Source organism: Azolla caroliniana, unplaced genomic scaffold (genome assembly GCF_043228905.1).
Source record: "Azolla caroliniana isolate FFs.n. ecotype wild unplaced genomic scaffold, voAzoCaro1.0.p SCAF_8, whole genome shotgun sequence".
Lineage (NCBI taxonomy): Eukaryota > Viridiplantae > Streptophyta > Polypodiopsida > Salviniales > Salviniaceae > Azolla > Azolla caroliniana.
The window spans coordinates 4,724,448-4,738,975 of NW_028230443.1; the positions used below are offsets into that span (position 1 = coordinate 4,724,448).

At 35.4% G+C, this 14,528-nt stretch overlaps 2 protein-coding genes across 2 annotated transcripts; both read right to left on the reverse strand.

The window, feature by feature from the left end:
* Window positions 1-292: 292 nt before the first annotated feature.
* On the reverse strand, window positions 293-7,099 carry LOC147860876 (NAD(P)-linked oxidoreductase superfamily protein). Its single transcript, XM_087323748.1, has 9 exons — window positions 6,725-7,099; window positions 4,168-4,252; window positions 3,677-3,793; window positions 3,517-3,581; window positions 2,752-2,840; window positions 2,591-2,670; window positions 2,206-2,317; window positions 1,359-1,478; window positions 293-710 (listed from the first exon to the last, which is right to left on the reverse strand). The coding sequence occupies exons 1-9, from the start codon at window positions 7,080-7,082 to the stop codon at window positions 525-527; spliced, it is 1,212 nt and encodes a 403-aa protein (XP_087179874.1). The 5' UTR covers window positions 7,083-7,099; the 3' UTR covers window positions 293-524.
* A 5,404-nt stretch (window positions 7,100-12,503) lies between these two features.
* On the reverse strand, window positions 12,504-13,938 carry LOC147860877 (glutathione S-transferase F10-like). The gene is made up of 3 exons (XM_087323179.1): window positions 13,734-13,938; window positions 13,167-13,215; window positions 12,504-13,078 (listed from the first exon to the last, which is right to left on the reverse strand). Exons 1-3 carry the CDS (start codon window positions 13,893-13,895, stop codon window positions 12,624-12,626), a joined length of 666 nt encoding a protein of 221 aa, XP_087179305.1. The 5' UTR covers window positions 13,896-13,938; the 3' UTR covers window positions 12,504-12,623.
* Between the last annotated feature and the right edge of the window lie 590 nt (window positions 13,939-14,528).

A 14,528-nucleotide genomic window follows, 5' to 3' on the forward strand; every position in this document is an offset into this window, starting at 1 on the left:
ATTGGCTAAAAACAATTAATAATTTTATTCTCATCTATATAACAGTGTCCTTTCTATGGTCCTAAGCTTCAATATATCACTATAAGTGGAAGTATATTTATGTGCTCGTAAATAAGATGAATTGTCGCAATACTAAAAAGGGCCCTTAATTGGTCTTGCAAGCATTAAAAAATATTTATCACATATTCTACTACAATTGTGTTTTCTACTCTCATAAGTTGATTCAGTCAACAATATTTAAATTCCCTCAATCAACTTTGGGGTGATGATATCTAAGCCATAGATAGATCATAGCAAATCTTCGAATTTCATTCACCATGAGGTATTCGAACACCCTAATATATCAATTACCTCCATCAAAAGCAAATTGAACTATTTTTTACACATCCACTCGTCTAATGAGATTTGAGATTTGACTACCCCCAGAAGAGTTTGCTTTATGTTAAAAGCCTATCTAGCAATCAATTATAAATAGAATACCAAAATATTATATGTCAAATGAGTTGTGTAGCATAGATAAACCTCTATATCCTTCTGTATTCATCCCCACAGTCTCCAATTACAGTTAGGAGATCCCTGCCCTTTTTAGCTACCTGTTTTATATTGGCTTCATCATCCTCATCAAGATTCAAGCTGAATATTGCTTTTGAATCTTGTACATGTTCAGAAAGGCCAAGTCGAACACCTATCATCGATGCTGCTACTCCTCGCTGAAAATTCATAATACATTAAACAAATTTCATCTTTTTCTAAAAGTTTCATGGTTTAAAAGTTGTTTCAAAAATATAACTGCTATGATATTTAACATATACATATAAGCAAGCATCTATGCATTGATATAAACATTGTATCTCGCATTGTAGGTGAATGATATACAACATTATATATAAACATTATATTTGCATGATATATAATGTGTGCATGCATGATACAGAAGTGGAGGTTTATTTTGGCAGTTTCTGAGAAATTGCCGAAATTGAGAGAAAAATAGCAAATATTGGATCAAGAATCTCCTAATTGCTGAAATTAAGTTCCTTAAAAGTTTCTGAAAACTCAGGTTTCTTTTCCTGCTGCTTGTAGGGTTTAGAGAAGCAGAGAGGGGAAATGTAGGTGGTTTCTCTGTTAAATTATCCATGAAAAAAATGTATGCATTATGCTATAAGGAAGCATGAAAATAATAATAATAGAGGACATCATATACAGATAAATAAGTGATATATGAGGTCCAATAGATAGCATAATAAGACCTCAACTCTCACTGGATAAACTCACTAATAAATTGTTCAACCAACAATATATAGTACGGTAAACTTGGTGAGAATCAAATTAAAAGTAAAATAAATTTCAAACTGAACTACCTGATTAAGAACATATTTCACTGCAACAGCAGGAATAGAAACATCATGTTTCAATGATATTTTCTTCAATGTCCTTAACATCTCCTGGAAAAGACTCCATCCTCCCCACGCATCAACCATCTGATTGAGATTGATTACCAAAAAACTGTTTGTTATTCAAATTTAGACATTAATAATTATGACAAACAATCACGTGCAACCCTCAGAAGACCCAATTTGTCCATTGTTTATTGATTGATTCGTTAAAAAGGTGCATCATTTCAGTGTAACATGAAAAAATCCAGATATTTCTATTTCCTCCCTTAAGGGAAAAATAGGCAAGTTATCAAAATGCCAGTCAGGTTTACCATAATTCCCAAAATGCAACAAAGTAATGTCTTAATACAATATCAAATCTACGTGTTCTTTCATCAACCAAATCCATTTACTTCCAAACTTCTGAATCTTAACCTTGCAGAATTAAGATGACTAGTTACTAAAACCCAAGTACAATTATTTAAGCTATTCACGTCATTAATGACTGATAATTAGTTGCCTTAATTAGCTCAGAATAATAGTTTCAAGCTTTTTATTTTCAGGATTTTTGGTTTTGGTTTCAGCACATACACAAATCACACTTGTATAGTTCATGGAATTTTAGAAATTGGTGAGCCTGAGTGGCATCCTGGGAATCATAATAAACCAGATTGGCATTCTGGTAAGTTTACTGAAACCAATGATCATAACCTTAAATCTTAAAATCCATTATTTCATGGTATAGCAGGAATATGGCGAACCCCAGTGGCATTTTGGAAATTCTACTAAACCAGAGTGTCATTTCACAACTCTCACAAGTTAAAATGCTCACCTGTTTGTATTTGTTTAAAGATGGAGTGTTTAGTGGAGGTCCTGAGAATGGGATTGATATATTTGTATCTAAAAACTTCTCAGACAGCAACCCACCCATCACTGTTCCATACCTACTCAAAGCAACCAAAATGTTACCATCATCAAGAATGAAAATAAAGAAATGAAAAATACAGTTGAACAAAGGAATCACATAAGATGCATGGAAAAACACCAAAATACCCCTAACATTTTGGATATTTACCAGAATACTCCTAAGTTCTTTAAATTTTACCAGCATGCCCCTCTGTGATAGTAGATTTTGCAATACAGTGAAGTATCCACATAATTTATTAAGGCGTTGGCAACAAGTTAGTAGTATTTTGGCATAATGGAAAATTCCGTACGTTATCAATTTGACCCCAGTTAGTTCACAAAGTTCTGCCATTCTGCGGTCCGGGCGTGTATCCACCAAAGAGTACTGAACCTATTGATAGCCAAATCATAATATGAATAAGATAACAGCAATGACACAAAATAAAAGAAAATCAAATCAGTTAAATCTTACTTGGTTGCTCACAATAGGTATCTCATTTCCCAGTATTAGTTGCAACCGTTTGGTGTCAAAGTTAGTCAAAGCTAATGTCTTGATTTTCCCTATAATAGCAAAAGATACATTCTGCAGCAACTAATGAGAAGTTACGTTCCAATTGGGTCTCGGGATTGTGCACAAATACTCAACAAATGACTTCACACACCACAACCAAGGAATGTATAAATATCATTGAAAACCAAGGATCTCAGATTGAAAATTTCCAGACAATTAGAAGTGTCATGAATCCAATGAGTAGGATGTTAAATCCTATAAAATCCTGACAAAGGGTTCGAGGCTGATCAGAAATCAACATAAGAAGAAAATAACGAGTGCAATCTTCAATTCTAGAACGCCTAACTGAAGAAGTGCAAGTGCATAGACTAGACAAAAATGTCTCATATCTACTCACATCATAGGTGCAGGCTCAAAGAGCTTCTAGAATAACTAGGATTGTTATTGGCAAACATGACCATGACAAAGGCTAGCAAAAATCAAGAGACAATATAAATATACATACATATACAAACAACACTCACAAAAAATAATAAATATACATGCATAAACAAACCGTGGACAAAACTATCATGTTGCTGTACTAAGGAAAAGAGACAAACATATAAACCTTCATAAGACCAAACCTTCAATTATTGCACATATACCCAATCAAACAGATGAACCAAATATAGGAGATCTTTTGCAATCTTCTTAGGAAGACAACCCAAGAAACCATCAACATACCTTCCTCCTTAAGGTCTGTTAAATGCTTCAATGCATCCAAATAACCTTTATTTGAGTAATCCCACCTGAATGAGACCCATATAAATTAAGAAAACAGTAACTACAGTATATTAGGCACCAACTTAAAAGACCATGAAACAATTATTAGACGAATATGTACCAGTGGAACTGAAGCATATCCAAATTCTTAACGTCCATTCTTTTTCGAGATCTATCGATATTTCCTTCGACATATGCTCGTGTCATCTTCACGGGTGGTGGTACCCATTTTGTCAGCCTATTGTCATCACAAAGTTGGAGGTGTCATCCATAAAGTTCAATAGTGAAACCCTAGCCAATGAGACCTGCTGTGCACAATAAGATTGCAATTTTATAAAATTTTATTTTCTTAATAATAATGCAATAAGGGAAATTTACCAAAATACACCTTACTTCAAGAACTTCTCTCTATATATAATTTTAAGACTGCAGAGAGAGGAATTCGTATAGAAGACCACATTTAGAAATTCAAAAAAATGAGAGATGTTCGGGGAACTTTGAAAATTCTAGGTTTATCTTTTAATTTTGTGGAAAACTAAGGGTACTTTGGTAAGTTTCCCTAAAATAAGGGTTGCTGTTAAAAGAACATGCATAATGTGAGAAGATATGCACCCCTTAACATTATACGCAAGCTCATCTCCTCGCTCTCGACGAACTCTATTTATGAATAGCCCATATAAATCTTCAGCAGGACCATCTGCATAGAAATATGTCATAAATATAGAGCTAGAATGATAGGCACAGATGTGTAAGCTACTTTAGGTATAATTATAGTAGCATAACACTTAAAATACACAAGTATTTTAATGTTAAGACAAACATCTATAAACTACTTTAGCATACATCTATATTCTGTGGAAACATAAAACATGAGACAGCATGGTTCTTCAAGGTTTCCCTGCATCTTCAATCAAGAAGCCTAGATAAAATCTCCTCACATGCAGTGAATGTTTGGAATAATATACCTCTAGAATACAACATATCCAACCTCACACAACTCTTTCTCCTTCAAAGAGCATGAATGTTGAGCAAAAGAGAAGAATATTGACCAAAACAAAGTAGTGAAACAGAATTCGAAAACAAATGTAATAAAAAGTACACATGTTTTACAAACCAATCTGAGAGGATGAAATACCTATCTCAAGAAGCATGCAACTACTTCTTTGGCATCAACACTCATGTCATTACCATTCAAGAGTACGAAAATTCACATGAAACAATGCTAAAATAAATGGATCAATGCACTATGTTTCTACCATTTCTCTATAGAGTGATGGAAACACTGAGTTATGATGGAGTCCAACACTAAATCAAACTGTGTACTTTATTCTGTGAACCATAACACTAAATCAGACAAACTGCTTATGTAGTCTGTACAAGAGACTGACTATGTAAACAATTGCGTACAAGATTGTATACAAGCAAAGAAGAGCAAGTTATAAACAATTCATCGATGTAGAAGAGTGGAGACAAGTGGAAAAACACACGAAAAATTTATTCAAATATTGAAATGTGCCTAATCAGATAATGAAGAATATGTCAACAATTGGATGATGAGAAACAAAAATGATCAATGCAACCAGTCAGCCTGTCCAATGTGGGAAACAATAGTGTGAACGTGAAATAAATAAGTTGAATACCTACATAAAAATATGCACGAAGATGGATATATGAAGAACCATATCCACTGTGAAAAATACTTATCACAATCAGGTATCTCTTTGGAAACAAGTTAAAAGGAAATCTAAGCAAATAAAAAAAGCATGATATCATATTTCATAATATAAGCCTTCCTAATAATATAGCTCCAGCATACTTTAGTTACAATACTTGACCTTAAATTGGTACCTTCAAATCAAGCATTATAGCTCCAGCATACGAGAACTATGACTATGACTCATAAATTAGAGCTTGTGTAATCAAGCCCCATTGGATGTTCCATAAATAGGACAACTATGTTAATATATGTACAGAAATTGTTTGCCGGGGAATTTAATCCAGATAGAAAAATATTCATGTGAATGCTTCCTCATTGCTAAGGGCTTGAGAAGGATCTCTGTTATGATCAAGATTAACCAGTTGCTTGACTAGATATTTATTTTTAGTAGGTATATGTTGTTGGTCACAAAGCTAATTTGTCGACAAGATGCATATTTCTCACAGCTATACATACTTCAAGAAAACAGAATAAAACGTTGATGATTGACCGTGATCAGCATACTTTTCACAAGAATTGATCTTCTAGTGGGCACTGTTTTTTTATCTAATTTCTCTCTAAACACACTCAGCTTCAAAACATGCCTTCTTTCTCTCTATATATGTGGCACACTATGGACTTCATTGTGGTTCACTTTTTTTACTCAAAACTCAATGACATAACCAGGCATCTCTAAGTAAGTGTTATTATCCTGGTACATTTACCTTATATAGCAAACTGAAAACGACATTTGTTTCATGATTCCTCTCTTCACCATTCTTATAAAAAGACAATTTGATAATCATGGCTGTTAGTAAGCATAATACAGATATGCCCGTATAGGACTTCCAATGACACAACTCTTAATAAGATCCCATTCACAAAGCTGACACCTTTCATTTGCAAAATGTAAATAAGACAATGCTAGTGTTCACAAGAGTCACAATGCCAAGTTGTTACGTAGGGGAAGCCCTAACTCTCATCATTCGGAATCAGGTTCAAATCACACGCAGCACAATTGCAGTATGTGTCCGCATTGAGTAGAATTTGTCCAGTCGGATCAAAATCATGGCCAATGTTATAATCCTGGGGTATAAGCTATGCAATGCTATACTTGTGGATGATGGCCAATGTTATGTTTATGGTTTATCGATAAGCTACTGCCCTTAGTATTTTGAGACCAATGAGATGTCGCCAATGGAGCACCTTGCTCCCTTTTTCCATGGTTTGCCATTCCTTAGTACTGTAAGTGTTCTTATACCATGCTTCACGTTAACATCGGAAAAGCCTAATTATAACAAAGAAGAAAGAAAAACATAAACAAGAAACAACAGAGCTTACAATGATCATCCATGGTTTGCCATTCCTTAGTGGTGTAAGTGTTCTTATGCCATGCATCACATTAACATTGGAAAAGCCTAATTATAACAAAGAAGAAAGAAAAACATAAACAAGAGACACAACAGAGCTTACAATGATCAGCCATGTCGAATGTGAAGAAACCTCCATCCAAATATCTAAGCATAGAATCAACAGCGAGTTTAGGATCGATCTTCCCCCATCCTCCACTGGTCTGCCACATCCCATTCACAACTCTACATATCTCAAGCGTATCCTTCCCATTCTGCACGGTAGCTTTCCAAGTGGGGTCACTTTGTTGGCAAGTAACCACAGATGATGGTGATGGTGATGGTGATGGTGATGGTGATGGTATGCTGTTTCTTGATAAAGAGGAGGAGGAGGATCGTGGAGGTGAGGGGAAGCAGTGTAAGCATCTAGAGCTCCAGAGCAGAGAATTAGGGTTAGGGTACAGTCCACAGTAGGAAGCCATGTGGTCTGCACAGGCTGATTGATGTGTGTGGTGGATTTCAGTCTCTGTTGTTATCTTAATCCTTAATCTCTGTTCTTATATCTTAATCATCTTTGATTAGTGCTTAAACACTCTTTATCTCAAGTGCCCTTAATCGCCACTTGAATTAGCACTAATCTTAGCTAATTGATGCGCAGTGTTTTTAATTACTCCCTTGTGATTTCCTTACTATGTTTTGTTTCCGTGGGTAAATTAAAAAGCTTAACCCTTAATCTATGTTCTTATCTTAATAATCTTTGGTTAGTGCTTAAACACTCTTTCTCTTAAGTGCCCTTAATCGCCACTTGAATTAGCACTAATCTTAGTTAATCTTAATTGTTTTTAATTACCCCCTTTGTGATTTCCTTACTATGTTTGTTTTGTTTTCGTGGGCAGATTAAAAAGCTTAATCCTTAACCTATGTTCTTATCTTAATAATCTTTGGTTAGTGCTTAAACACTCTTTCTCTTAAGTGCCCTTAATCGCCACTTGAATTAGCACTAATCTTAGCTAATCTTAAATGTTTTTAATTGCCCCCTTTGTGATTTCCTTACTATGTTTGTTTTGTTTCCGTAGGCAGATTAAAAAAGCCTTTCGGGCGGCTTCGTTGTGGAAGAAGGCTTTCATTAGGAGGCCTTTAGTTAAATGTGGGTAGTTCATTATTAGTGAGGTGTTGATGTGGAGAAGGAAGGAACAACCAAGAAAGATGTTTGCTCAAAAAAACACCTAAGGATTGCATAGATGCGCACTCTTTTATTGTAAAGAAACATTCATTGTTTGTCAAGCTGAATTTGGAGAGTCTGATCATTTGAGTGACATGAAACTGCCCAACCAACCAGAAAATATTGGTATAACTGGCATTGTTTTATAAAAGTATGGATGCTTCGCTTTAATCGAGCTTTTAAGGTCGTAATGATATAATGATATCCATGACACATTAATGAATAATAATTGCATGTTGTTTATGAGCAAGAAATCATCAACTCAAGAAATCGACGCACCTCTCCTCTCAGAAGCATATAGATTATTTGCTATCTACAAAACTTATTAAGCAAGAGACAATATTTAAGACAAGAGGCTACAATTACATCCAATGATTGGTGACAATATCATTGAGATCAACTAGGGGAAGCTCCTTCCATTCCATACAATTAAAACATGGAATGCACATCATCACATGTCAAGATTCCTCAACTTCTCACTATACCTTTCTAGCCCTTATAACAACCTTTACAATATTGATATTCCCCACATGTGTGTATAACTCCTCGGTCATTTGTGGCCATGACATCATCTCCTCCTCTATTGGCGACTTCCAAGAGGTGTAGGCTTTCAAGGATAAGAAAGATAAAACTCTTTGTGGAGGTGGTTGGTGGCTTCCCAAGTGGGTTTAGACAATGGGTATCTTTTCTACAAGACTAGATATTGGAAGAGTTGTGTCCAAAAGTATCATGAGGTGTATTCTAAGACGTCTCTAGGGGTGGATGTAGAACATGCATCGTTGCCGTTATGCATGTAGGTGGGCCCTATAGTTGGATAAATTGAGTTTTCCCGAAGGGGCCGATACGGCTCATATCATGGAGTGTTGCATTTCCAAGGGTCACTACCGAGACTTTAGAGGTCACATTCCTCGTAGTGGGCTAACTAAGGGATTGGGGGACATCACTCTTCAACGGCAAAGACAACATCATACATCAACACATAAAACACACTTACTTTGACACTCCATGCAATTGTGCCTTAAAGGCTTCTAAAGTTAGTCTAAATTTAATACAGACCTAATGACCACATTGATTAAGAAATATGTTAGTCTTAAATAGATAATTACTACATAAAAAACATATGAGGGGTCATAATTAAATAGATAATTGTTAAATAAAAAACATGTATATCTCAATTAATTAGTGTGAAAAAACTACATGGAAAAAAGTGGCTCTTAATTATTGCAAAGGGGAGAGACCGATGACCAAAAGGTAGCCCCAAAGTTGGGGCACCCAAAGGCCGATTTTACATGAGAGTTGTTGCCCCTTTATACAAGTTGGAAACCCCAAAGGGTCCCATTCACATTGCAAGCCCATTTGTTATTAATCATTCCGACTTAATAAAGGGGATTTCCCCACAAATTATAATATGCCTATGTTTCCTATATACATTTTTCCTATGACCAATAGTTTATATTGGAAATACTAAACCTTATAGGGTTGATGAGCCTAAATAATCTAACATCGTTTCCTATAACATTGGGTGTATAACATAGTGGCCATTATGCAATGATACCATGTTCATCATCACAACAACTCTAATTACACACACACATGTATACATAGAGACAAATTGATTATAGAACGTTTTATGGCAAAACCATGTCAACTTGAACTCAAACTCTAGGCAAACCCAAACTTCAACATAAAGGGACAAGACATACCATATATAACATAACATGTCGATGACCTCAACATCACAACATTGCATGCCGATTGGATGGATCCCATCAATCATGAACAAACATGGATCCAATTCATGACTGAGTTGTAGATGGTATTAGAAGGTATGTTACTACTTGACTTGAGCCACAATAAATCATCTCTATTGTATTCCCAATTATTGTACAGTTGGCATACGAGTAACCTACCCTCCAAATCAATAGTCATTCATAAGTGGGATATTGTTACGTGCATAACCATAATTGATCACGAGATAAGTTTTTCGTAGTTTTCCATAATCTTGTGATGAGTACATGTAGGTTAATTCTGAAAGGAACATTTAAGGTATGAATTGTAATATTTAATTCTATGGTGTGGGATAAGTGTTAAGTGTGTTATCACTTATCCACTTCAAATAAAGGAGTCAAGTGTGAACACTCTAGGGCTTAGGGTTTCTGCCTGTATAAGAAGGCTAACGACCTTCTTATCAAGGGAGGCTTGACTTATGTTGAGACTATGATAGTGTGGTTATGTCCCTTGTTAGTTAAGCATGTGTGATCCTTGTAGGACCCAAGGTACGACTTGCATCAACCCGTGATGGTATGGGATATTGAGGAGGTTTGAGTTTGTCTCACACCGTTGCAAGGGGGTGGTCGGGTGATTTGGCATTCCTGTTTCCTTTCTTTGGTTTATAATTCCTTATATTTTGCTTAATTAATTAGTTAGACTCTAATAGATATCCCTCATGTTCATGTACTTTTTTAATGTAGACGTTGTTGTTGTGCATATATAGAACAACAATCCCAAAGCCCATCAAAAGTCTATTAACTTCAATAAAAGGTCTCCCAAATTAGGTCACTTGATGGGTAATCTAGTGACTACAAACATAAGGCAATACTCAAATTTGTATATTATGAATAGGTGGTCTAGTATTATGCTCTCTAGGCCTTTGATTGAACCAATAGTCATGGGTGGTTTCATCTCTATGAACCGATATTCACACAGTAGAATTATGAGAATCCACGCAAAGCTCCAAGGGCACACTATATGTGTAAATTGCCTCCTAGCAAAGAAACTAGTAGATGTGGAGGGTCCCTGCCCATTCCATGGGTCCCACAAGATTGCTTACCGGTATCAACGATTATGAAAAAATGATTGCATGGTATTGATTATGTCAAACTCAAATTTGATCTCATCACATACTTCACAAGCAACAACTAGTTTAGAAACATGATGTGGTTCAATGGTTAGCCATGATGTGGTATGGGTGAAGTGTTAATCTCGTGAATGTGATGAGTAGAAGATTTTGATTAGAGTTTGCTTTAGTAGTTAATGTACACATTAGAAAATCGAGAATAGTCAACAACTACTCTTGCCAATCTCTCTTACTTGAGAGTATTGGACAATGGTATGATCCCACACCATTACCTTGCAAGACATCATGAGTAAGATGTGATCTTAGTAAACAACCTAAGGTTACCATAAGGATTGAAGCTAAATTAGCAAAGTAGACATCTCTCTTGGTTCAAAATCCTTGCAACAATGAAAGATGATATCATCAAGTCAATAAAATGATGGGATAATAAGAATGATGGTGATTGTGGAGAAAAATAGGAAAAGGAATCAATAGAATTGTAAAAGTAGCAAAACAATTTGATGGAAGAAACGTCAACATGTTTCTTGAATTTTACAAAAGGGAAATGTTGTAGAATGGTATTCCTGAAATGAAAAGTGTTACTTGCTTCGATTATGTTGTGTCAATTGGGTCACAAATATCGTGTTATGTGCATAACCATAACTGATCATGAGTTGGGTTTTCCATAGTTTTCCTTAATCTTATGATAATCTTATGATGAGTGCATGGGGTTTATTTCTAAAAGGAACATGGGTATGAATTATAATATTCAATTCTATGGTGTGGGATAACTATTAAGTGTGTTTTGACTTGACCACTTCATATAAAGTAGTCAAGTGTGAACAGACTAGGGGCCTAGGGTTTCTACCTATATAAGAAGGCTAACTACCTTCTTATTGGGAGAGGGTGTGACTCATGTTGAGATTATGACAATCTCTTGTTAGCTAAGCATGCGCGATCCTTGTAGGACCCAAGGTACAACTTGTATCAACCTTCGATGGTATGGGATATTGAGGAGGTTTGGGCCCATCTCACGTCGTTGCTAGCGGTGGTCAAGTGGTTTGACACCCCTCTTTCTTTTCTTTGGTCTATAATTCCTTATGTTTTGTTTAATTAATTAATTAGTCTCTAACATATGGGTAGTGGAACTATAATGTAATAACACTACTTGAGTGGAGTTTGAACTAGCTTTGCTCATAAATTTTGCACCTGATGATACCACAAAGGTTATATGATAAAATCTTTTCAAATGGGTGGACCGTGGAAGCAATGGGAAGTGTAACTATGGTTCTTAGTGAGTTTCAACAACAACTAGCTTAACTCTCATTGCTTAACTCTAAACAACTATAATTCCTTATGTTTTGTTTAATCAATTAATTAGTCTCTAATATATGGGTAGTAGAACTATAATGTAATAACACTACTTGGGTGGAGTTTGAACTAGCTTTGCTCATAAATTTTGCACCCGATGATACCACAAAGGTTATATGATAAAATCTTTTCAAATGGGTGGACCATGGAAGCAATGGGAAGTGTAACTATGGTTCTTAGTGAGTTTCAACAACAACTAGCTTAACTCTCATTGCTTAACCTGGGGTTGTTTGGGCTAGACAAGGTTCTACTTTTTATAAAATAGTGAATCAAAGGGGATGAATGGAAGTGGGGATTTTATTAGAGGACAATGAAAACAATAATGGCCTCACAAAATTGTCATGAGGTGAGGTGGGAAAGTGACCACTAAAACAAAAGAAGGGAATGGTTTGGGAGCATAAATGCCATGGGTTGAATGTATCTCTCACATAACATAAATTCAAGTACCATTGATGTTGACAAAACATTGAAAGGTTTGGTAAATATGGATCAATGATACTATACTATCTTCACATAATAGTTTATTCAATAACATGTCATCAGTCATGGAAGTACAATGCATGTTAGGACTTTGTTGCTTAAAGAAACGTGTGGCTATTTATTGTGGAGGCTTAGAACCTTGTCCCAAGAGGGTCGAGAAGAGATGTTTTTCCACCAAGAGTTAACATGCTTGCGAGAGGTGATGACATTACCTCGATTGGCAACATTGACAAGGTAGTGGGTGAAAGGTAGATGAGAAAGGTCGGCGAGGCTAAAGAAGTTGCCTGCTAGGAATTGATTGCCAGTGTGAGCAAAGTGAGCCTCATAGACATCGAGAACCTTCTCAAGCTTTGCAAGTTTCTCTGCCACTATGATCTCGTTTGTAGGGGTCCCACATCGTGGGTTGATAATAAGTTCCATCACCAATACAGATAAAAGTGGATTGTAGTTTTGTGCCTCCACTTCCAACCATTGCTCAACTGTGGCCTTCTCTTGCAATGTATGACCATAAAGAGACGTTCCAACATCATTGTACTTGGTTGCAATATAGCGAATAATTGCTCGTGATTCTAGATGTACAAAAGAGGATAAGTTTTGACCCAAAGAAATGATTACAGTGATGAGAAGGAAGCATGGGATATAGTGAGGAAAACACACCATAGATGTAGAAGTCTCCATCTTGCAAGACAGGAATCACTCCAAAAGGCTTCAAAAGCATCAAGAAACGAGGATATGATCATTAGACAATGGAGAAATATAAAATAATGGTAATTACTATCGCCTATGATGCTAATAGGGTTTATGTAGAGATTATTATGTAAAGATAAAATGAAGTAAAAAACTTATGGTCCATGGCTAGCATCATTTATTTCTTATAATTTATGTTATTCAATAAGATTTTTGTTTTCTTAAGAAAGAAATGTCCTAGAATAGCAAAACATCTCATGCACAAAAAACAAATTATTTAGTTTTAACAAGTTTGAAATGCAATGATGATAAATTTTCCGGAATCTCTTCTTCACTTCAAATAACAAAAGTTTTAATGAATGACCGAATGTCGTAAACTCATAGAATGTTATTTTGGAGCTTGTTGTTTCCCAAACATAGACATTAATCATGAGTAAACTTTAGCTATGACTAGGGAAAGAAATAATGACTATGTAGATATTGGGTAAAATAAATAATTAACAACCATGGAGTGACAAATAATTGGTTCACACTAACTTGCAATGTGAGATAGTGAGGACTCTTGTTTTCGCCCTTCCAGAAGTCAATTGTTTTGATTTCAAACAATGCTTCCTTTTCGATTACAGCTGTTAAAACCCGGCTAGTGGAAGCAGACGTTGCCAACCCGTAGATCTTCAAAGCATCATGTGATTGAGCCATATTGTGCTTTTTAATCAAGTAGTTGGCTATAAAAACAAACTCAAGCAAACAAATGCGATGATCAGAGTGTTTTTCTTGTACATAATGCAATTGAATGATATGCATTTATATACACATAAACACGTAGAGAGAGAGAGAGAGAGAGAGAGAGAGTTTGTGTGCAAATTGAACTTGCTCTCCACTTTTTTGCTCATGCCTCACATCTTTAATGACGACATATCAAAACTTGGTAGCAACATATGTATCTAATTGAATTCAAAACCTTATTCTTGCAATCTTATACAAAACAATGACCATGTAAGTGATTGAACTTCAAATTACATATTCCTATGTGAAATGCTTTGTTCACTTTACCTCCCCATGTGACATCTCAATAATATTATACAACTATTCTATTGGACTAAAAATCTCTACACCTAAAGACTCCAGGTTGACACGATAGAATTTATGGTACTTGATGGATAACAGTTGGACAAATAAAAAAGCTAACTTTGATTTTCAAGAGTGTGTTAAGAAATCTTGGAATTCATCCTTGCCTCAAAGGGTGCCAAGTGTACGGTTTGTAGAGATTCACATGATACTTACTAGAAATTAGGAAGATACGGTTTCTCTCAAGTAATTATGCAAATAATT